At 44.6% G+C, this 23,442-nt stretch overlaps 4 protein-coding genes across 6 annotated transcripts; 1 reads left to right on the top strand and 3 right to left on the bottom strand.

Annotated features, from left to right (window-relative positions):
* Window positions 1–703: 703 nt before the first annotated feature.
* Window positions 704–3,271, bottom strand: LOC135598533 (protein DWARF AND LOW-TILLERING-like). Its single transcript, XM_065092488.1, has one exon. The coding sequence runs from the start codon at window positions 1,827–1,829 to the stop codon at window positions 759–761; it is 1,071 nt and encodes a 356-aa protein (XP_064948560.1). The 5' UTR covers window positions 1,830–3,271; the 3' UTR covers window positions 704–758.
* Window positions 3,272–3,903: 632 nt separating this feature from the next.
* On the bottom strand, window positions 3,904–12,662 carry LOC135598532 (probable transcriptional regulator SLK2). Of its 2 annotated transcripts, XM_065092487.1 has the most exons (11): window positions 12,533–12,662; window positions 11,212–12,152; window positions 10,994–11,125; window positions 10,795–10,843; window positions 9,921–10,135; window positions 9,741–9,809; window positions 9,047–9,147; window positions 7,677–7,770; window positions 7,502–7,571; window positions 4,577–4,887; window positions 3,904–4,468 (listed from the first exon to the last, which is right to left on the bottom strand). In XM_065092487.1, exons 2-11 carry the CDS (start codon window positions 11,914–11,916, stop codon window positions 4,022–4,024), a joined length of 2,193 nt encoding a protein of 730 aa, XP_064948559.1. In that variant the 5' UTR covers window positions 11,917–12,152; window positions 12,533–12,662; the 3' UTR covers window positions 3,904–4,021. The 2 variants fall into 2 exon arrangements, with proteins under 2 accessions (XP_064948559.1, XP_064948558.1); XM_065092486.1 differs by having other exon boundaries at window positions 3,904–4,887.
* A 923-nt stretch (window positions 12,663–13,585) lies between these two features.
* On the top strand, window positions 13,586–16,275 carry LOC135598530 (ARMADILLO BTB ARABIDOPSIS PROTEIN 1-like). Of its 2 annotated transcripts, none has more exons than XM_065092483.1 (2): window positions 13,586–13,787; window positions 14,266–16,275. In XM_065092483.1, exon 2 carries the CDS (start codon window positions 14,295–14,297, stop codon window positions 15,999–16,001), a length of 1,707 nt encoding a protein of 568 aa, XP_064948555.1. In that variant the 5' UTR covers window positions 13,586–13,787; window positions 14,266–14,294; the 3' UTR covers window positions 16,002–16,275. The 2 variants fall into 2 exon arrangements, with proteins under 2 accessions (XP_064948555.1, XP_064948554.1); XM_065092482.1 differs by lacking the exon at window positions 13,586–13,787 and adding an exon at window positions 13,853–14,166.
* Window positions 16,276–21,416: 5,141 nt separating this feature from the next.
* Window positions 21,417–23,317, bottom strand: LOC135598531 (protein DETOXIFICATION 49-like). The gene has a single exon (XM_065092485.1). The coding sequence runs from the start codon at window positions 23,150–23,152 to the stop codon at window positions 21,572–21,574; it is 1,581 nt and encodes a 526-aa protein (XP_064948557.1). The 5' UTR covers window positions 23,153–23,317; the 3' UTR covers window positions 21,417–21,571.
* Between the last annotated feature and the right edge of the window lie 125 nt (window positions 23,318–23,442).

Here is a 23,442-nt window from a genome sequence, read left to right as displayed (position 1 = left end):
CTACCATTGGGACTTGAAATGATCGATTGACTATGTCATTTGTCAATCCTAATGAGCGACACAGAAATGGTTTTCCAATCTTGAGTTTGGCGCTGGGTGAGAATGGTTTTAACTTACTCCCGTGCCCTTTATTGTTGCACTAATTATATAATAAATGAGCATAACGACTCCAGGTGACCACTATAAAAAAGAGCCTCAAGTACATTCCAACGAGATTGGTTTTTTAGTCTGACTTGTCCAACTAGCTATTGACTCGATCTTCGAATGAGCGTTTACCGAGAGTAAAATCACGAGGTCAATTCATAGAAGAATCAAGCGACTCGGCTCTTAAGTCGAACAACCATAATATGCCCTAACACTCATAGACCATTATGATATATTTTTAGACTTATGATTGGTTTGGTTAAAGTTAGAAATCAATTTGGATCATGGATAAAGTTATTTCTAACTACTACAAATAGCTATTTGAATCCATATATCAAATGATTTATTTCATTTGGTTTATTTACAGTATTATTATTATTATTATTATTATTATTATTATTATTATTATTATTATTATTATTATTATTAATCCCATGGTCTCTGAATTCTCGTTCAAGCAGTTACAATAATATGAACTAAACATTGATGCCGTGCCTCAGTGGCAAAAGCAATCAAAGAATTAATCTTGCAGTCTTTTATACATAGAAAGATCAAACCTTTGATGTCTGTGTAAGAGTATAAAAGAATCTGTAAGAGAAATGATGCAGAGACCATCAGATTTGGCTGAGATGTGCAGAGGAGCTGCCGGCAACATCCACAGGAACCCATGCAGAGACTGTGTACAGAGGCTGATCCAACCACTTGAGAGTGAGTCCATGGCCTTCCCCTTCCACATCTATGCTGTACTTGTCGCAGGAATACATCCTCAGTATCATACGACTCTGAAGCATCTCCCTTTCTCCGATGCCTAAGCATGTAAACCCACCTTCCTGCGTCATCCTCCTCCTCCACCCCTGGAAACTCTCGTGCCTTTCGATCCTCTCGTCTCCTTCACAAGCAACTATGTTTCTGATCTCCTTGGCGAACAACTCCTCCACCTTGATCCTGGCATGGCTGTCCTGAGGGAGAGCATCATCCAAAGAATCGAAGATGGCTGCGTAGTGGTTGAGTGATCTCGCTAACCTCCTCCCCCAGTCTGGTTCGTTGTGCTCTGCTTCCTGTTCCGCCATTACCACAGTCGCTGGGTTCGTGCTCCTTATCAGACCCAGCAAATCCATGAAAGCCTTTCCGCTCTCATCGTGCAGCGCCCTGTGCATCATTAGGCTGCAGCTCACGGCCACGCACTCCTCCCTCTTCACATGAAGCATCCAGAGCCTGAGATCCTCGAACCTGTCCACCACCGGGTGGAACTCGAATGGGAGGTGCAACGACTCTGCGATCCTGGCGAGCCTGACTCCGGTGGCGTGGAGGTCGGGTCTGGACTCGCCGACGCCGGTGATCCGCACGTGGCTGGGAGGACGAGGCCTGGAAGCTAAGCTCTGGAGTAAGCTCGGCCACTGGAGACCTTGCTTGATGTCCAAGTCTATGACGTGCACTCTGTCCCTACCTTCGAATGCCTTCAGCAGCATCTCATTCAGCGTGAAGTGGAGGAATTTGGGGATGGGGCTGATGAGATCGAGGAGCCGCAGCGCTGTGGCGTCGTCTTCCTCACTGGCGTCGATGAGGCGCCTCGGAGGAGCATTGATGGTGAAGATGTGAGGATAGAGCCTTGCGACCCGGAGCGCCAAGGACTCGGTGAAGTAGGCGACCAAGCGATGAACAGGGGTGCCCATCGGAGTGGCCATGTCTCCCAGTCTACCTAAGAAATAGTTGATGGCTTCGTAGTTTCCGGAGCTGATGGAGTCGGCGCAGGACGTGAGCAAGCTCACGAGTTCATGGCCCTGCAGCTCCGTCTCGCCACCCTCTCCTTCTTCACCTCCTACCTCAGCAACACCGGGAGCAGAACGAGCACGAGGCTCATTGGACGTCACATTGCCAAAGGAATTGCATGCACCCGACGATGAACTCGAATCGGACGGAGAAGTGTCATTCGAATCGGCACCTCATGTGGTCCACTCGTTCCGAGGACCATTAACAGATCGTAAAAGAGAAGAGCTCGAGCATGTTGAAACTTCCACCAACGGAGGCCCTTCGCTCTCGGCGTCGACTAATCCTGCAACGCCGCCGGTCCTCGTCCGCTTGGCTCGGCGGTGGTGGAGCGAACTCCTGTCGTAGACTCTCTTCAAGCCCCTCCTCTGCTCCCGAGGCCCGCCACCGGCATCGGTGATCTCAATGGTTCCTCCCCACGAGTGTGCTGGCGCCACTACGGATGACGACGAAGAAATGAAGCATTCTTGAATGCAACTTATCCTTAGAGGAAGAAGTAACCTGGATTCGGAAACATTAGCGAGGAGCGAGCACAGAGCCATGGCCACTCCACAGCGGAGCTCGTACGGGTCCTCTGGTCACCGTAGAAGCGTCTGAGTCTCCACCAGACATGGCCGCTGGCTCGATGACCTGAGCGACCTGAGCAAGACGACGGAGAGAAGAAGAGAAAGAAGGAAAACAGAAACTTTAACGTCAACTTCGATTCGCTACTGTTGATTGCAGAGACTAAATGAAAGCTTTAAGAAGGGAGAAAGCAGAGATTTATGGTGTGGTGTTCGTCCTCCTTCCATCTCCCTCCCGCTGCTGCGTTGCTGCACCGGACGAACCGATCGCCACGGACTTCACCAGGCCACGGGGAAAACGCCGGCCGTCGGGGAGTGGGGGAGGGATCCTCGGGACCCATCCGGTTCACGACATCCGGTCGTACGATGTGGATCGGACGGATAGGGAGAGGGATGGATTCTGACCATTGGAAGTAGACAAACATGACCGCGTCGGAGGTGACCGGAATGAAGCTTCGTGACTCGCACGTTAGAGAGGATCGGCTGTGATGGCCCTGCCACGGGCCGCTCGAAGAAGCCGGGATGATCTGTCGACGCGTGGGCGATGAGGCTACATTATGGGTGGTTGAGGCGTCCCGTGTTGGACGTGGATCTGCTGATCCGTGGACTACGCAAAGCGGGAGCCGAACCATCGCTTGGCCGTAAACGAGGGTTTATTTCGTCGCGAAGCGTGAGGAAAGATTGGCTGTGGAGGCCCCGGCACGAGATGGGACGAGTTACCGACGCGTGTTGCGTTTGGCGGTGGGACGAAGCGGTGGATTGGGCGGAAGTAAGCGTTGCCGTTTGGTCCCGCTTGATGAGAAGAGCTACCCACCCCTCCCCTTCAACGTGTGCTTCTCCGTCGTCATAAACATCGAACAGGCTTTTTTGTCGTGTCGTGTTAGATAGAAGTCGAGTTCATGTACACTTCCATGGAAGTTTAATTCACATGCATCGTTCACGAAAAAGGAGAACACACATTATTGGCTCACGGTAGATGATGATAAGCGACTTTGGTAAATAGATTGCAGTCGAAATCGTTTTACGTAGAGGTCTTCTCATCAGCAAAATGGATACAAATAAAAATTCAAGATCACCACCACAACAATAACAAGAATAATAAAACCATTTACATCAATTAGTTCGGTCAACTACATGAATTTTTGTTTTTATTCGTTATTAAGATATGTAATAAAAACCACAATGTATGTATGTATATCTGAATGATCTCCAACCAAAAACATTTGGATATCACAACATGAGACTTGCAGGCAAAAAATAAAAACATAAGACACTGAATTTTAATTCTTCATCAACATCACATTGGAGGGAGGGTATTAACAGGATCTTCAACACGTATTAGATGACTCAAAAAGGCAACATCAAAAGTTCAAGCTATAGCATAAACACGGAATGCACATTTAGGATGGTAATGAGATGGAAGTCCAAATGGCCAAACTCGAAAATTGCCTACTCGAGAAACTTTCTTGTCATAAGCTTAACAACATACACCAAAGAGTGAAAATCACAAATCGCAACTATACATTGGTCGAACAACAACATATTAACTAAACCTTCCAACCATATCCCATGTCACTGGGATCACCACTGAACATTCCGTTCTCAAAGTCTTTAGGAATGTGTCCGAGTTCTGGCACATCCATGTTGTGTGTCGAATCCGCTCTAGAATTAAGATTGTTGCCGCTGATGCTAGGGTGGCTGGAAACAGATTTAAAACTGTTGCTTCTGCTTGGCACCATTCCCATGGAATTATTAGGCATGTCACCGTGCATATTGAGAAACTCGGTACCTTTTCCAACAGACCCAGGGTTCATTCTGACTGGAACGCCGGTAATGCCACCTCCAGGTACCTCTGGAGCTACCAAACCATTGGCATTGGGAGCACCGACAGACTGTTGCAGTCCACCCCTATTGTTATTTATCACTTGTTGCAGCATTTGTTGAATTACATGTTGCTGCAAGTGTTGGTTCACCTGGGAGGGATGCAGATTATTCTGCAAGGGCAAGCGACGATCTAATGGAGTTTGCTGCTGTGCAGAAATGTTAACAGAGGCGTTTGTCTGAATGGATGAAGCAGAACCTTGAAATTGCATAGGCTGTACCTGTTTGGGACCACCGATAAGGCCCAATTGTTCCTGTGGTAGCATACTCTGATTCGAATTGGGAGAACTTCTCAGTAGGTTATGGTAATTGTTCAGTGCCATAACACTCGGTTGGTTGCTGTTAAGAACACGTCTAGCTACCAAGTTATTGTTCATATGATTGTTTAAGCCTGACTGGATGCCCATGACTTTATTCAGCATGCTCTGGTCAGATGGCAGACTGTGAGCACCCGCCATCAGTTGCCCTGAATCCTGCAAAGTTTGTCTTTGGAGCTTTGCTGTAGCCTGACTTGTGTAGTTCTTCAAGCTATCTGCATCAAATATTATCATACAAGTAAAACAAAAATGCTTCCAATCATCATTAATTGTACAATGATTGATGCTTTCTGCAGCAAATGATGCTGTACAATTATAAAAATAAATAATGCTCGCTTTCTTCCGCTACCTCTATATACAAAAGGGTAACTTTTCACCATGCCCCAGCAAATACAAGCAGCAATTGAACTAGAACTTGCATTTTGTAGGATTTAAACAGAGGAGAAATACAAAGAAAATGTATCTTAAACACAGTATAAAATAGATAGCAGCGAGCAAGAAATTATCTCTTTCAAATAGCAACTGGGGCTCATGTTGCCACCGTTTCGTATATCTCAACCTACATCCAAATTCTAACCCAGCAAGCTTAAAATTTGATCAACACCAAAATTCTCACCATTTACACTCCATAATAAGCAAAATCCCAATCACCCTCCTCAAGTCTATGACCTTATCTAAGCTCTATCCCAACAGTTCTAGAAACATAGGCAACTAATTTCAACATAAATTAGCTGATGATAAGATATAGAAAACTAATTTCAGCATAAATTACCTCATAAACTAAGTTTTAGTGTGACTTAATATATTCGGCAAATATCACCTGTCATGTACTTTTTCCTCTTAATTACAATCTAAACAAAGCATCAATAGCTTAATCTTGGTCAGATAAGTTAATAACAGGCTGGAAGACCAAATCACAATATTAGGTATACGTTACAAAAAAAATAGTTTTCTGTTTAGATTCTTTAGACAATTTGGAACCAGTAGAAAACTTTAATACTAAAAATGATAGTTGTCTCCATCAAATTTTGAGCTAACATACTCCGTTCCTTCTGGCCATCCTTTGGTACCTAGGTATAGAGCCCTGTCGATGTCAACACCATCACGACAACCATCACTACCACCACTGTCATTGGCAACATTTCTAATAGCGCACCTATGAACAAGGCCATCATGACCACCACCCACTATCACCATTGTTGGTGTCATTGTTGCCCTGCCACCATCACTGCTAACATCACCAATACTGTTGCCATGACTAACAATAATGTCATGTCAGCAAGTTATATTGGCCTGTGTTCATGTTTAATTAGATGCATATACTAAAAAAAGCCCTCAATTCAAACCATACCCATTTAACAAACATGCCAAAAATTCAAACCCAAACTAAACACGCCTAATTTACATGTAAACCAACCTGTGGCCTGTGTGACCCCTTTAATAAAGAAGTCACATTAAATTATTATAAAAATGTGATGTTAACCTGTTCTCAACAAGACTTGACCTACCTACATGATCCAGCCTCGACAAACAATCAAAACAACTAACTAGCAATTTAAATTGGCCTATTTACAAGTACCGAACATAATGATATCGACAAGACAGCATGGAAATGAAACACTGAACACATTTAAACCAGTTATTAATTCAGTGAATTCCAGTCAGCCATCTCAACTGCCTACCCAAACCCAATCTAGTAAATAATCGGGTCAATCAAATGCCAACTCACTTATGACCCAACCACTACCACCATACCGTCCAATCATCAATTGAAAATTTGATTCAAATTTGACTTAAGCTGGATCAAGCTATGCCATGTCTAATCTACCTACAGGTATAGAGGAAGTAGTAATGCTAGTACAGGTGTGGTGGTGACGAAGGGCATACCGAGTGCACAGAATATGAGGTCTGGGAGGATCAATGTACGCAGCCTTACTATAAAGATAATGGCAGTCAGTGTTGGTGCAATAGTGCCATAATGGTGGTGGCGATGGCATAAGACCAGCTACGAGCTGATCATTTCATCCATGGTCCATCTTGTACAGGTGTGGTGGTGACACCATGGAGATAACGGCGATAGTGGTGCCATAATGGTGGTGACAGTGGCACAAGACCAGCTACAAGCTGATCATTTTGTCCTTGGTCTGTCTTGTATAGATCCTGTGAACTAGGTGAAGTATCCTACAGCTCATGAAACATGGATCCTTCCAATTACTTACCATGTCATAATCATGACATACACATTGTACACTATAATACACATATGCAGCACATGTGTTATCTCATCATCTATGCTAATGCAACGGATATATAGAGAACAGATGCATATCTCAAATTTACTGCTGTTAATTAGCTAATTATTTTTCCGATCAAATAAATGGTCAGGTTGGCCATGATTTATGTGAACTAATAACTGGTTTTTGGTTATAAGTAGGACAAGTACGATAGAATTGTCGAGTCAGGTCCAAGTCAATTTGAGTTTAAGCATACTAATTCAAAAGTTGCCACTCCAAAGTTTACACAATGTATGCAAAATAAAACTAAAAAAAGGAAATCATCAATAAATCTTCACAAATCTAGTGCATATCGGAAGGAGAAAAGAACACATAATAGATAGAAAACAAGACAACAATCTTGCAACAGAATTAAAAAGCTAGAAACATTGAGACCATGCTACTGTTGCAAAAAACATTTTGTGCCACTAGTTGAATGTTACTTTCAGCAAACTAAGTTTTCAGAAACAATTAAATTTCTCAACATATACATTCTTCAAGAAGGTAACTAAGAAAATTAAGTAATACATCAAGCCTAATTTAGTAAGAATTGTACCGATTGGTCCAATCCTATGCTCCTGGCTAAAATCAATTAAGTCTTTCATGCTATTTACCACCTCAGATATCTGTCAACACAAACAATAAAAAAAATAACATGGCAAATTAAAGAAAGAGAGGACATCGAAGCCTCTTGAATTGATGATCAAACACCAAAATAACTTCTTGATTACCTGTAAGTACCGTACGTATCTTTTGGAGAACCCTAATTCATTCAATGACTGTGGTTCCATACTTTTTGCAAGTTGACAACCTGCTGCTATGAACCTACAAAATGTAAAAATGGTATATGATGAGGAAACCCATACATTTTGGTCATAGCTACTGATACACCACAATTGTATAAACACCTCCATTGTAAAATCAAGAAAAGGACCAAATGTTGGAGTGAAACTAGGAAAATTGTAATAAGCAGTCAAGGAACTATAGACCAGGAGGCTTAACAATAAGGCTATAAGAATATGCATCAGCATCGCCAGAGTCTTTGTTATCTTTCTATGCTAAAGAATGGAAAACATTATTCAGAAAGCAACATTTCAAAACCCAACTAAACTATTCCAGCTTTAACAATTAACTCATTCATAACTTGTAGAATCTAGTTCTAATCATTATCTCAATGATAGTTATTTTTTAGAATGTTTCCATTTATGAGTTATAATTAATTAAAAAAATCAAAATAATAATATAATGAAGTGCAGATCTGGAAGTTGACATGTTTATATATTGAACTTATGCCAAAGATGGCTGTACTAACAAATTAAGCATATAATAAGCTGGATAAAATGATCAAAACCTCTACTTGCTGAATGTCAATTTAAAAATAGATCCATGTTGATTAAAAAAATAATATTGTCAAAGCATCAATGAAAGGACCAATTATCATTCATTTGATCATGAAACTATGGTTATTATATTAAGGAAAATATATCAGGGCATAATATTAAAAAAATCTTAATATATTTTCTTTTTAGCTGATTTCTCTGGTCTCGATTTCTTGATCAATTTGTATAGGCTTTGAATATGACCTTCCAAGAGTTTTATAGTGGTTTTCCATTTGTAAAGAAAATTTATCTGATTATTTTTTTTAAGAAGATGTCATGTGGATAGGAAAAGGAGCATGCCTAGGTAATATGATGTTTTCAAGTCGCTACAGTGTTTAGCTTAAAATGGCTTGTAAGCCCTCGCACCAATAATTTCAAAAACACTAAAATCTCTTCAATAGAAGTCCGAGTTTTTCAAGGTCAGCTAATCTGGTGTCACCATCTCATCCTGTTCTAATCACAGTACTAGAATAAAATACAAAGTGTCAGGATCTCCTTAATAATTAAGTATGGATATAATCTTCGCTAATAAAAAGGAAAACACCAAAATTTTAAGATTCTTTTCATCACATGACCATAAAATGGGTAACATGTTCATAGGTAACCACATAAAATGGCAGTCCTGTTTAGAAAATGCCCTTGGAACTTGAACTGTCTTAATAATGAAAAGAATCAGGCATGATTTCATTTTAAAAATACGTGAAATGAATCAGGAGACTTACATGTTGCAGCTTGCTTGCAGATCTTGATGGGAGACTCCAGCAGATCCATTTTCATTCACAGTAGTTTGATATTTCTGAGCAACTTGCAACAGTTGATTAACCTATGAAAAAGATGCCATCCATTAGCTCATTGACAGAACAGAATTACTGAGCCAACTCAATACAACCCTGTGTAAGTTCTTGGTCCAATATCTTTAACATGATACCAAAGCTATTAATTAAGTTGATATGCCAAAAAGCCAAAAATGACATGCAGGAAGTTCCATAAAATGGGCCTGCCAGACAAACACGAAGGAGAGGCTACATGGTACGTTGGAAAATGCTTATACAATGAAATTGCCAACTTTATGATTGAGTCTGGAAAAACAGAAATTGGGCAGAACACATATATAAAGTAGACAAGCAACCGAAAACAGCTCCCAGAATCATAGTCTGGTCCACGGCATGTAAATAAATTAACATTCACCAATAAGTAATGACACATTTCTCTGCAAACGAATATCCTTAGATTGATCTTCCATGTAATCTCTTTCCAAGGATCAACTGAATACAAGATTTCACAACCATATAACATGTTACACTTAAAAATTTAATATACAAACCTAAAGGAAATAAAATCCTCGATGATCCATTGTCTTGGAACTTCTAATTTATCTTATAAATAAGTAAAAAAAATGCAACGATGGCCAAATACCTGAGTTGCTAGCACTCTTCGAGGAAGAAATTCTTCATGACGCCGAGCACAGAAATCCCAACATAGTATCTAAATCATAAAATTGAATTTATTAAGGAGTTCAATGTTGGGCAAAAGAATGTGTAAAACAAAAGCAACAAATGCAGATTTCCAGAAGATAAGTTGCAATCAGTTTGAAACCTTCAGTTCTGGAGTGAATGTCACTCGAAGTTTTCCCTCACGAGCAACACGTAGATGTTCATAAACACTTTCATGAACCACTTTTTCATACTCCAGCACAATAATTCCTGAAGGCAAATGACACTCACGAGGTATGCCGAGAAATAGATTGTCATCAATAAGCCCACGATCAAATTTAATTTGGAAAAGCCGAGGAAGTACTTCAAAAGTAGCCTCTGCCAAAAGAAAATACATCATTATCCAGCAAAGAAATTAGCATTGACTATTAAAAATGAGATATTTGTCTATTGAGTTAACAGTAATATGCAAAACCAAATCAACTTGCAACTAACCAAAACTTAATTTGCATGAAGATTAATAAATTAAAATCACCATAAAAACCAGTAATCATAGTTAATGGACCTCCAAGCCAAATAGAGTTAGTGCTTTTCAGTATAGTACTACATTAGAAGCCAATTAATTACAAAAGTTGTCCTCAACAAGCAGTAAATGAAATGACATATAATCACAGAGCCATGTACAGTTATATAAACTCATGGGAGAAGGAAAACCTAAATCTGTTTTTCTAGATTGGCATCTGTATCTTCAATATTAACTTTTGAGAAACACATGCTAAACTTATTACAATTCCCATGCAGCTTAATGTCGTATATGGACTTGTTGACAATAGAACTTTATTCTAACAGAAGGACACAGCATATTTGTCCAACTAGAATGGAAATGCTTCCATGGAAAAGCTACTGATGACACAGGGAATGCCCACTAATTACAATAATGTATAAGTTCAAGAGATAAGCATAACTTTCTAACAGAATTAATGAAAATTATCCACTAATAATTTTCTAACATAGTTTATTGAAAATTATCCACTAACCAAATCCTTTTCCAGATTTCAAACCACATAGTTCACACTGCCACGCATCCTGCAACGAGCAAAAGAAGTGGAAAAAAGATCATGTTGAATTACTAAATACAGAAAATTTAGTATGTTAGACATGACTATATATGCAGAAAATTATGTTGAGGAAAATATGCTACACAAAATTCAAGAATTAGGACACTCAGATGTTAACCTTAGCAGACTGTGGGAAAACACCAAGAGCATGGTTGCCAATATTCTCATACAATGATAAACACCACCTTTTCTTAGCTAGTGGGGCAAAATACTCTGTGACAAATTTCCTCCAGTACAGTATAGAATTAGCCTACAAATAGTGTAACCGGTGTTAAGGCATCCTATAAAATGTCAAAGCCAATGGAAATAACAACCTGTAGAAACGAAGCAACTTACAGCTGGGCGATGTCGTTGATGAAACAAGTACTGCATGAGCCGACGAGAACCTATCACACTATCAACATAGCGTTCTACAGGGGCAACTGCCTCTACAGCGTGCTGCCGCATATGGTGCCTCTGTTGTTGTTGCTGCTGAACGGTGATTGGTGATTGCTGCATCTGAGGTAAAGATTGCATTAGGTGCTGCTGATGAAGTTGTGCTAATCTCTGCTGTTGTAATATGGCCTGCAGTTGAGGATTCTGATGCCCCTGCAGCACCGGATCGGGTCTCAGCAGCAGTTGCTGGATCACCTGCTGCTGCATGATACCGTCCTTCTTCAAATCAAGCCTGGCTTTCTTTGAAGTATTAGTTGAATTGAGAGGCTCCTGCACCATCGCCTCAGATGTGGCACTCGACGCCCCTTGCTTGTTGCACGCCTGCTCTTGATGAAGGCTTTGCTGCATGACGGAGCCATCCATCATTGAAGAACCTGAGATGTTGTTCGACGAGAATGACATGGGCGAGGCTGGGAGGTGCATATAGGATTCGTTGTTGATGCTGGTGCTGCGCCGCAACTGCGGACCAGAGAGAGCAGAGTTGGCGTCAGTGATGAGGGAGCTCGCTCCAACGCTTGGTCCAGAGGAGTTTCCGGTGCTGTTAAGAACACCAGGGTTCATGTCACCAGACACAGGCCCGAGTCCGGAGCGCCCATTCCCTGTCATAGAGTTCACCGCGGTTTGACTCTGGCCATCACTTTGAAAGAAGATCCCAGAGGCGGAGGAAGACTGCGACTGCCCCCCACCTCCGGCGATCCTTGATGGGGCCACCCGGGGGGTGGGCCCCAACTGACGGCTGGAATCCAGGAAGCTATCTGATGCCAAGACTCTCGCTTGGGAGATCTCCCGGAGGAAGAACCACAGGACCAATCACAGCAAATACAACACAGGAGGATCTTTTCCTGCCAACAGCGGTTGAAACCAAGTGAGACTGATAGAAAAAGATACGACCGAACAAGGAAAAAAGGGGAAAATTGGACCGATCAGCAAAGAAAGATCGAACCCTAATCACCTTAAAACCCGACGACAAAGCATTTTCAAACCTTAAAGAGGAGTTCGAATCTAAGGAAGCACTTTTTCTGGCACCGGAAGTAAAAACCTCTTCCGTATGGATACCGATCGCACTGAAACAACAACAACCTCGTCTCCGATCACATGAAAACGGAACACACAAAAAAAAGAAAGGCCGATAAAATCGAAGCTTCAGTGATCGAACAAGAACAGTAAAAAATAAAACCTCAAAAAGGACCGATCGAGATCCAATAGATTGACCCGTCCTTACCTCCGGTATCGGCCCGGAAATGACCAGGGAGAGGATCACGGAAGCAGATTAATCGACGACGCTGTTTCTCGCCCTAATCTCACCCCCTCCCCCCCCCTTTTCTCGCGGCGCCGCCGCCCGTCGAGATCGCATATATAGGGGCAGTAGGTCAGGAGACCCAACACTTACTGGACATCTCCAGTTCTTTGCCCGAACCAAGAAGTGGTCCCCACGGACTGCGAGCACGATCCTTCCTTAATCGACGGTCAAGATTCGGCGATCGGGTGGTTCCCGCTTGCCGAGTGTTACTGGAGAAGACAGGATCCACCCGAAGAGGCGGTCCGACCGGCTGCAACTGCCACGGCGGCCACAGCTTACCGGCTGTGACCAGTCAAAACACCCAAAACATAATTAGTTTTCTGAGAAATCAAATACACACGGCATTTTACACATGTCAATTTGTAATTGTGTGATTGGATCACTTGCATTGGAAGGATAATTGAGATGTTAAGATAGGCATGATTGTAGTGTTTATATTTGTAAGTAAATACAATTTACATAAGCATATATATCCATCCTTACACATATATCCCTCTAAATTTGAATATTATGCCATGTTATATATTCTATGTTTTGGCATCCCAAGCTAAGATTCTTCCTTGGCAGGTACGTCTTCGTCAATGGAGTCGTCTTTCTCCGTGTGAAAACGTCATCCATCCCCTTTCTCTCTTTTTCTCGGCATGCTTATCCTTCTCCGTTGGCTTTTTCCCGAGTTTAGACATCTATTAGTGATGCCAATTGCCAATTAATAATAGATGCCAATCATTACATCTGTGATCTTTGTCTATACGTCTATGTGACGCCCTAAAGCGTCTGATATTTTTATTGCCCACCAAGATTTGGGCCTCCGGCCCAACTCGGCCCGTCTCGTTCAAGTTTCAAATTTGAAGCACGTAACGGTCAGATGGCCGATCAACCCCCCCGTACCAGCCGTCAGATGGGCGGGCCCCTCCGCAACGTAGGCCCATAAATCGCAGCACCGAAATTGGAGCCTGCCTTCCCCCTTCCCCTGTCCCGTTCTTCCACCGGAGCGGCGAAGTCACTCTTCTCCTCCTCTTTCTGCTTCAAGAGAAGGAAAGGCGGTCGTTTTCCTTACTCCTCGCTGCTCTCTTCCTCTTCGCCCTTCTCTGGTTCGCTTTCTCGAGGAGCAAGAAGGAGGGCTCGGACCTTACCGTCGGCGCCGCCAAAGCCTCTTCTTTTTAGCTTCCTCATCGAGGTAACATTCGTTTCGACTCTTCGTCTTCGTTAAGCGTCAGGACTCGGGTTAATTTGGGGCCGAAGTGGGTTAAGTACCGGAATTACCCTTGATTTCGTGAAACTATTGGAGCGATCAACGCGCTGCTGTGGGGGGCATTTGTGTCATTTCGCTGCACGCCCGTCGGCGTCGAGCGAAAGCTTCTTTGTTTGAAAGCTACGCCGCAAGGCGCCCGCGGACAACACGAAATGACCGTGTTACCCCCTATCTGTTCCTTAAAGCAAAGAACAAGGTCACGGCGGCATCCTCCCCGGCGCACGTGCGGCTCGTTATACCTCAATTCCTACGGCGATGTTTACGTGAAGTGAACGCGCGACCGCCGACTCGTTGATGCAGCCGCGTGGGTCGACTCGGCCGCGTGACTCGTTTCATCTCCTCATCATGTTCCTTCTCTTCTACTTCTTTTGATGAGACGGTCTCCGCTCTCTTCTTCGCACAGATCGGTGGGATCAACTGCAGCAGCGAGCCATGGTGGAAGAGACGGAGCCCATCGCCGCCGCCGTGGACGACTGTGAGGTCGCTGGATCGGCAGAGCATTGGCTCTCCCGCGCTCGTCTCCTCGTCCCCGTCGCTCTGGACAAGGCCAGGTCCGCCAAGGGCTTCCCCGGGCGGTGGAAGTCCATCGCCTCCAAGCTCGAGCGCGTGCCGCCGTGCCTCTCCGACCTTTCCAGCCACCCCTGCTTCGCTCGGCACCCCCTCTGCCGCGAGCTGGTCCAGTCTGTCGCCGCTACCCTCTCCGAGGCCGTCGAATTGGCCGACCGATGCCGCAGCGACGACGGCGCCTCCGTTGGGAAGCTCCAGATGCAGAGCGACCTCGATGCCCTCTCCGGAAAGCTCGACCTAAGTCTCCGGGACTGCGGCCTTCTCGTCAAGATCGGTGTCCTTGGCGATGCGGCGCTCCCTCCCCCCTCCGCCACCGGCGCGGGGCCTGCCGAGACGGAGTTCGCCAGCTGGAATCTCCGTGAGCTGCTCGCTCGCCTCCAGATCGGGCACGCCGAGGCGAAGCACCGGGCACTGGACGGGCTGTTGAGGGCGATGAGGGAGGATGAGAAGAGCGTGATGGCGGTCTTAGGCCGGAGCAGCGTGTCCGCCCTCGTACATCTGATGACGGCCACCTCTCTCAAGGTCAGGGAGAAGGCGGCCACCGCGGTTTGCTTGCTCGCCGAGTCAGGGAACTGCGAGAAACTGTTGGTCTCGGAAGGGGTGTTGCCGCCGCTGATCCGAATTTTGGACTCCGGCAGCTTAGTGGCCCGAGAAAAGGCGGTGATCTCCCTACAAAGGCTGTCCATGTCTGCTGACACCGCCCGTTCGATCGCCGGCCACGGTGGAATTCGCCCGCTGATCGAAGTCTGTCAGGTGGGCGATTCAATCTCTCAGACGGCAGCTGCGGGTGCGCTGAAGAACGTTTCTGCAGTGCCGGAGGTAAGGCAGAGTCTCGTAGACGAAGGAATCATTGGCATCATGATCAATCTGCTTGATTGCGGGATTGTGTTGGGATCGAAGGAGTATGCAGCTGAGTGTCTGCAGCACTTGACATGCAGCAACGAGAGTCTGAGGAGGTCGGTGGTGTCCGAGGGAGGGATTCGGAGCCTTCTGGCGTACCTCGAAGGACCCTTGCCGCAAGAATCAGCAGTTGGCGCATTAAAGAACCTGGTTGGTTCTGTATCCACGGATACCTTGATCTCGCTCGGCTTGCTTCCTTGCCTCGTTCATGTGTTGAAAGATGGATCTTTGGGGGTGCAGCAGGCCGCCGCAGCTTCCATTTGCAAGTTCTCCAGCACGGCAGAGACCAAGAGAATTGTTGGAGAGTTTGGTTTCATTCCCTTGCTGGTGAAGATGCTCGAGGCCAAGAGCAATGGCGCGAGGGAGGTCGCTGCACAAGCAATCGCTAGCTTGATGACCTATCAGCACAATGGTAGGGAGGTCAAGAAGGATGAGAAGAGCGTGCCAAATCTGGTTCAGTCGCTGGATCCCAGCCCTCAGAACACAGCAAAGAAGTACGCTGTATCATGCCTGCTGAGTCTGTCATCCAGCAAGAAGTGTAGGAAGATGATGATTTCCTACGGTGCAATCGGCTATCTCAAGAAGCTGACCGATATGGATGTTCCAGGCGCAAAGAAGTTGCTGGAGCGATTGGAACGAGGCAGATTGCGGAGCTTGTTTAGCAGGAAATAATAGGATGGAAGTCCGATCTCTGTGATTTAGACCTTGTGGGATTTATATGTTTCACTGTCTCTGAAACATAAACCGCAGGGTTTCGAGGCTGTAAAATCAATTCTGCTCTGGGCTTTTCAGATATCTATGAACTGTGATCCGGACTTGGCTATTTTGTGTAAATGTTCAAGAGGCTTGCTTGATGTTTTTATTCTGCATTGTTGTTGTTGTTGTTGTTTGGGGTATCTGAATTCATTTTTCTCTGATAACTTATTATAATGCTCTGTTTGTGTTCTCTGTTCTTGTCTGTATCCTTTGGCTTAGAAGCCAAACTCTGGATTTGCAGATTTGGTGTGTGAATTTGTTTGTCAGCCCAACGGTCATGTTTTCAAAATGATGAATTGAATATTAATCTTGTCTTGTTATTATTGTATGATGAATTTGGAGAAGGAATGGTCACTTGCAATAAGCTAAATTTGTCTGTCACCCTTATATAGTCTCCATTCGAGAACAATAATTTTATTATTTTTTTATATATTTTTTTTAAATATGATTAAATTATATTTTAGTCTCTATAGTTTTCATCATAAACCACTTAAGTTCTTGTGATTTACTTATGTCTAAAATAAGCCCTCCTTATTTAACAAACGTTAGAATATAGTTATGTGATGTGATATGTTAACTCACAATAAATCATTAATATAAATTTAAAAAAATATTAAAGTTCATTTTAGCCCTTATGATTTTGGTCATGGACTACTTAAGTTCTTATGGTTTATTCGTGTCTAAAATAATCTATATATTTTCAAAAACACAGCATATAGGTACTTTATGTCAAAATTGAGTTAATAGAAGTTAGAGTATGCTCGGGTGACATGTTGACACATAATAAACTATTAATATAAAGATACATACGATTTAAGTTTTTTTTTTTTAATTGAGACTACCATTAATGGTAGAATGAGCACCAAGCCATTATTGATTAGTAGGACACTATACACATGTAGTCTTTCTTGCGTTGACAATGTATTCACAAGCTTTCGGTCCTACCTCACGTGGATATGAGTTTATTAGTCTGACATTAGGCATGCAGTGGTCTCATGATCCATCTTCTTCATATTGAGCATCTTCGTCTCTGTCTCTTACTTCATCATCCCCTACACCCTCACTCACCATGCCTATGATGCGGTCATCCAACTCTCTCTCACCTTTGCCTTCGACCTATCATACCTATGTCTCTTTGCCTTCGTCCACCATTACGACCTTCATCGCAAAATGAATCTTAATCTTTTATTTTAACTTTAATTATATATGTCATTATATAAATAATTTATTGTGAGTCAATATATCACGTAAGTAAACTCTAATGTTTGTTAACTCAAAGATAAACTTATATGTTTATGTTTTTTTTAAATATAATGGTTAGTTTTATGTAATATATATATATATATATATATATATATATATATATATATATATATATGACAATCCCACGTATGAATAGCATATAGACGTATGTTAAACAAAAACTCTTATGGGCTTTTTGTGGACCGATATGTTTGGAATTTTATTAATGCAACTCCTTTCTTTCTTTTACATATAGCATGTGAGATTTCTTTTAAATAATTCTATCGTATTTAGGCTCATATCGCACATCAATCGACATCATGCCGGATATCATATTATAATAGATCGATCTAACGGGATAATTGAACTATTGATTGTTGAATCTGAACTATTGATCTCAAATGCTTAAATCAATGACAGTAAAACTCATCAGTGACCTATTGATCTGTCTCGATTCTTTCAAATTGAACACCGGTATGCATTCCAAAGCCATGATATCATTTCACGATGCTCTAACTTGGTGATCTCATCCTATTCCAACGAGACAAACTACATTGTCAGCATCAATCCAGCATGCAGAAGCACTCGTAGGAGTCTGGGAAGACATGGCGGGATTGAGATAAGAAAGATGGATCGTCGTTTTCTTAGGGCTGGAAAGCTGTAGCTACAGATTGATATATACGGTAAGCTTCCAAAACAAAAGTAGCGTCTTGTTTGGGCCTCATGAAGAGCTGCAGCAGTCTTCTTCTTCCGCTGTTGCTGTTGCTGCTGCTCTCGACATTGTTGGCATGCATGCTGATGGTGGCTTATCTTCTCTGTGTTGTTACACAGTTGGCGCAGCATTAAATGCATATATACATATATGAACGTGTAGTTCACCGCAGCCCGCAATGATGTATGCATGCATGCAAGTCCGGTCGGGTCGCCTTCCTGTCGTCGCTGTCAGCTGAGGTGGGTGACGGTTGGGTGCCTTCATATCTCTCTCTCTTTTCTAAAAAAAATATTTTTATTAGCTTAGAATTTTATTACAACCACAATAGAATATTCAGATAAATTTTACATTTAATGTTAATATTGATGGAACTTTAGTTTTTCTGTGTCCTTCCTTTGAATATTTGATTTTTGTCCTTTTGTTTTTGTCATATATTTTTTTATCAACTCTATTATCTCCATTTGAGTGTTTTGTTATCGTTTAAGTGAATTGAAGTGGACAAGATTAAAAAATTTTAAATATAATTTTTTTACACTTTAATCTCATATTCGAAGTGAATATTTTTTTATAAGAGTTTGATGAGTATAATACTATTAATCTTTGTTTAAGTATCATCAATTAATTAAGACTATGAAAATACTTAAAACCTCAAACCCCTAAAACACTACAAATGCTAACCGTTTAAATTTTTTAATATTTTTTTATTAAAATATAAACAGTTGAGTTTTCGATAATAAAAGTAACACTATCAAGCACTATTTGACATTCTACTAATAGATGATAATGCACCAAACTTATCGATAGGTAAAGAACATTGATCTAATGGTAGTATAGTAAATCAACTTAATTATTTCTCGAATATTTTTTTATATCGACGATGCACGAGACTCATTAACAAGAGTTAATAATTTAAAATTTCATTCGATAAATTTTTTTTAAGAGGTTTTAAAATCTTATTACTTAATATTTTTTTAAAAAAATTATATATATATATATATATATCTTATTTTATTGTGGAGCATAAAGAGAGAGATAGCACTGTTGTTTGACTTCCTCCCTCTTCTGCTGCACTACAGAATGGGTATAGAGACTCTCCAGTCACTCACCAAAGTAGTCAACGTCATCATCAGACCCGCCGACAATCTCAATCAGCGAGGACTAAACAACGAGTGATAAGTACACATTGGGTTGGCTCAATAGCAGTCTTCTGCAGGTGGTCTTCTCCACTGGTTAATGGCAGCTGGAGACGCAACAATGACCTTCTGTGGCTTCTCTCTCTCTCTCTCTCTCTCTCTCAGAGTTGGAGGCAAATCAAGCACCCTTTTGGGGGAACGAGAAGGAGTTCAGGAGGAGCTTGTCCTGGCGTCGCTAATGGCTCCTCAAAATCCCCAAAGGGTCCACTGTCAAGAGCTTGTTTATTGCCTACACTGCCTTGCCAGGGGATCTTAACCCTTGGGTTGTGCTCTCCAACCCTTGTTTATTGTTAATTTAGGCCACTCCCTTATGCCACTTTCTTCATCGAAGGGTCGTTTAGCTCCTCCCTCTCCCTCTCGCCATCTCGAGAGCCATGGTGACTGTAACAGTACTCATTGCTTGTCCAATGCCAGGAATGAACTGGCGCCGGATATTATAAGCAGAGTTTGCTTACGAGCGTGAGCTTCGAGCAGTATGCAGTACCGTGCTTTGCTGGCGCTCGGGGTGGTTGCTGATGAGAGCTGAGACAACTGAGCTCAGAATTCATGTTGTCGATCGAAATCAATGTTACCCAGTCAACTACTGTTGTTCATTAATTTGAATAGAATAATTAATTCCTTTTTTGGGACTGAAATGTTATGAACTCTTGAATCGACCGAGACGGATGGATTCTCTCGAATGGGATGACCTGCAGAATGAAAGGATATCGAGAATACGGCCGAAAGAAAGAAAGAGAAATATGCTCAAGTCAAATGATGAAAACGGATTCGAATCCCTCGTTTCGATTCGACGAGCTCATCCGATGAGCTGAGTTATTTGTGATCCCTTAGAAAGAAGCGATCACCATTGCTTGTGTGCATTAGATGCAGCAAACAAGAACAGTCGTCTTTGTGAGACAGCTAGCTAGAAATGATTAGAGTAATATCCAAGGGATAAATAAACCTCCTTTGGGATGCCATCAACTCATCCCTTTCTTCGGTGTTCTTGTGACTCTTGGAGGTGCTAAAGGCCTGCGATGAGTCTGCTCTCTCTCTCTCTCTCTCTCGTCTGGGACTGGGACTGGGACTCTTCCAGGTTCTCGAACTCATTAAACTAATCGTATAAGTTACTCATAAACTGGTCGATCCCAGATTAAGAATGCTTCCATCAGAGTAGCACGTTGGCGTGCGCAGTGATTAGTTCTTTCTTGCATGACAATACTACAGTTTCCTGTGCATTTGTCACGCAAGCCTGATGCCATTCGCTGTGCAATTTGGAGGAGAAGACGGTAGATAGAGTGTCTTATAATAATAACACTTCAATCTGCAGTGTTTTATAATAATAACAAGAAGAATAAAAATGGTGGAGGAATCTTGTGGGCTCCATTGCTTGCATCTCGCCCGAGCAGGGATGGATGGTGATGAAGGTAATATTAATGATGGGATACGAATTAACGTCATCTGCTCTCGGGTGACGTCTCCTAGGTCATGCAGACCGAGGAGTTGCGGGGGTCGCTTGCCTCGGTCTGACCTGACAGCGTCTGGCCGAAGCAGACCAAAACGTCGACCGAGGCATGTCACCATCGTGCAGGAGCCCGGTCCTTCATGCGACGCCAATGTCGATGTCAGACATTATCCTAGGTACGATCCTGCTTCCTGCAAGTGGGCACATCAGGAAATGATGACTTTCCTTATAAAAATCCTCGTGTTCGGAACGAAGAGGAAAGGGAAAAAAAAAAGAAAAACCCCAGAGACTATCGACTAACTTGATCGTCGGAGGGGTTGGGCTGAGCTCTCTCAACCCGACTTGTGTGCATGGACGAAGACGGAGTGCCTCCCACCGAAGGCCCAGGCGAGAGGTCCCCTCCCGAAGAAAATAGTGATCCCGTCGTGATTGGCTACCTCGGCAGTCTCAAGGATCGTTCAGGAAGATCTCAAATCATTCGAACCCGAATCCAACCGTATTGGCCCCGAGGTCATAAAGACGTTGACACTAACAGATGGATGGATGGCTGTGGGGAATCATTAGTTTTGCGCATGAGACCGCACTTCGCAATGTGGTCCTCCGACGCTCTAATTTATTAGCGCATGCATGAGCGTGTATTGGCTTTCATTTTTTACTGGTTTCATCACGTTCAAGTCACCCAAATTACTTGTGTCTTTGGAGGGATTCAAATTGCTCGGACCGCAAAGTTAAGCCTTCAGTGATTCAATTATTGTTTTATTGGTGAAATTTGAATCGTCGTTTGTGCTTTCTTCGTTTCTGCTTCATGAGATTTACCAGTTCAGTCGGTAGATGGGTTTGTGATCACAAGAAGAAGAAGAAGAGTAGGAGATGGAGAAGAGCAATTTTAAGCTTATCAACTTGATGCAGTCGATTGATCGATCTTTAGGCTATCAAAGGAATCACATGTCTCAGCGTTGTCGCCGTCTGCTGCTTGTTTCTCGTCGAATTCGTTGGTTACCACCACCACCACGACTGCTGTGTCAGTTTCGACAGGGCCGCCGGTCAACCGCTGCGCCCGCTCGGCCTGCAGATTCCAGTCGGTGCGGCGAACCACCACCATCATCAGCGCGACGCACGTCCCCTGCGCCGCGAGCATGCCGAGCCACAGTCCGGGGAAGTCCAGCCTGCCCCAGAAAGCCAGCCCCGCCGCCACCGGCATGCCCACGCCGTAGAACGACCACATGTTTATGTTGGCGCCGGTGCGTGGCCGCGCGCTCCCCCGCAGCACCCCGCACCCGGCCGTCTGCGGGCAGTTCCCCAGCTCGCACATGCCTACGATGGGGAGCACCGCGGCCGTCAATGCCAAGATCGAGGCGTCCGCGGTGAACATGCGCGCCCAGGCATTCCTGACCGCCACCGCGAACGCGAACGCCAGGACGCCGAGCGCGGCGCCGCAGGCCACGCCCACAGTGGCCGCGCGGCGGGCGCGGTCGGGGCGGTTCGCGCCGAGCTCGTTGCCGACGCGCGTCGATACCCCGAAGCTGAGCGAGGAGGGGAAAATGTAGATCAAGGAGGTGGTCTGGATGAGGATGCCCATCGACGCGACGGTGGACTTGGGGTCGAGGAGCAGACCGCAGAGCAGGACCATGATCTCGTACCACCACCACTCGAGGCAGACCCCGATGCAGCTGGGTATCGCGAGGTTGAGCAACGATCTCCAGTTCCCGAGGCACTCTGCAGTGAAGTTGAGCGCCCCCGTGTGCTGATGCACGCCGGAGGAGCAGATGTAGACGAGGAGGAGGAAGAGAAGGTTGAGGTTGGTGCAGACGGAGGCGAGGGCGACGCCGCGGATGCCGAGGCGGAGGACGGAGACGAGGACGTAGTTGACGGGGAGATGGAGGAGCGCGGCGGCGGCGGCACAGTAGGTGAAAGGGAGCGTGATGAACTGGGAGCGGAGGTAGATGCGGATGGGGTGGAGGAAGGACTGGAGGAGGAGGTCCGGGAGGGAGGCGAGAACGTAGGCCTGGGCCACGGCGGCGATGTCGTCGTCCTGGCCGCTGAGGAGGAGGAGGGAGCGCATGGAGGCCCAGAGGGCGGCGATGGGGAGGGAGGCGGCGAGGAGGAGAAGGACGGCGCGGTGGAGGACGGGGCCGAGGAGGGCGGGCCGGCGGGCGCCGAAGGCCTGGCCGCAGATGGGCTCCATGCCCATGGCGAGGCCGGAGAGGACGGAGTATCCGGTGATGTTGGCGAAGCCGATGGCAAGAGCGCCACCGGCGAGGGGGAGGCGGCCGAGGCGTCCGAGGAAGAGCATGGAGACGAGGGAGCGGGAGTAGAGGAGGAGGCCGGTGAGCGCCATGGGGGAGGCCAGGGACAGGATGGACTTGGCCTCCACCAGGGCCGCGCTCACGTGCTTTGGCCACTCGGGTTTCAGGCGTGGTGGCGACTCGGTCGGGCTCGGCCACTCCCTCTTTATCAACGGCTCGGTCAACCACATCCTTGCTTTTGCTCTACACGAAGTCAATACAAGGGAATAGAGAGGAAGAGAGTGAGAGAGCGGCAAAGTGTTTGGACTCCCCAAGTCCTAATCTTGTAAGGCCAACTTCGGAGAGACCCTTCCTCCGCGTTGGTGGTGTTTGGCAGAGTGAATGAATGGGGAACGGCCATGGCAGAGCTTATATAGAGAGGAGGGTCGATGTCTGTTGAGGGGATCCAAGGAGGCAATTTCTTTTATATGTGGATGGTAGCCATTTTTATATCCAAACCCTTACCAATATCGAGGAAACT

This window comes from Musa acuminata, chromosome BXJ2-1 (assembly GCF_036884655.1).
Source record: "Musa acuminata AAA Group cultivar baxijiao chromosome BXJ2-1, Cavendish_Baxijiao_AAA, whole genome shotgun sequence".
Classification (NCBI taxonomy): domain Eukaryota; kingdom Viridiplantae; phylum Streptophyta; class Magnoliopsida; order Zingiberales; family Musaceae; genus Musa; species Musa acuminata.
Note: the sequence above shows the minus strand (reverse complement) of the source record. Positions and strands in the feature narration are given on the sequence as shown.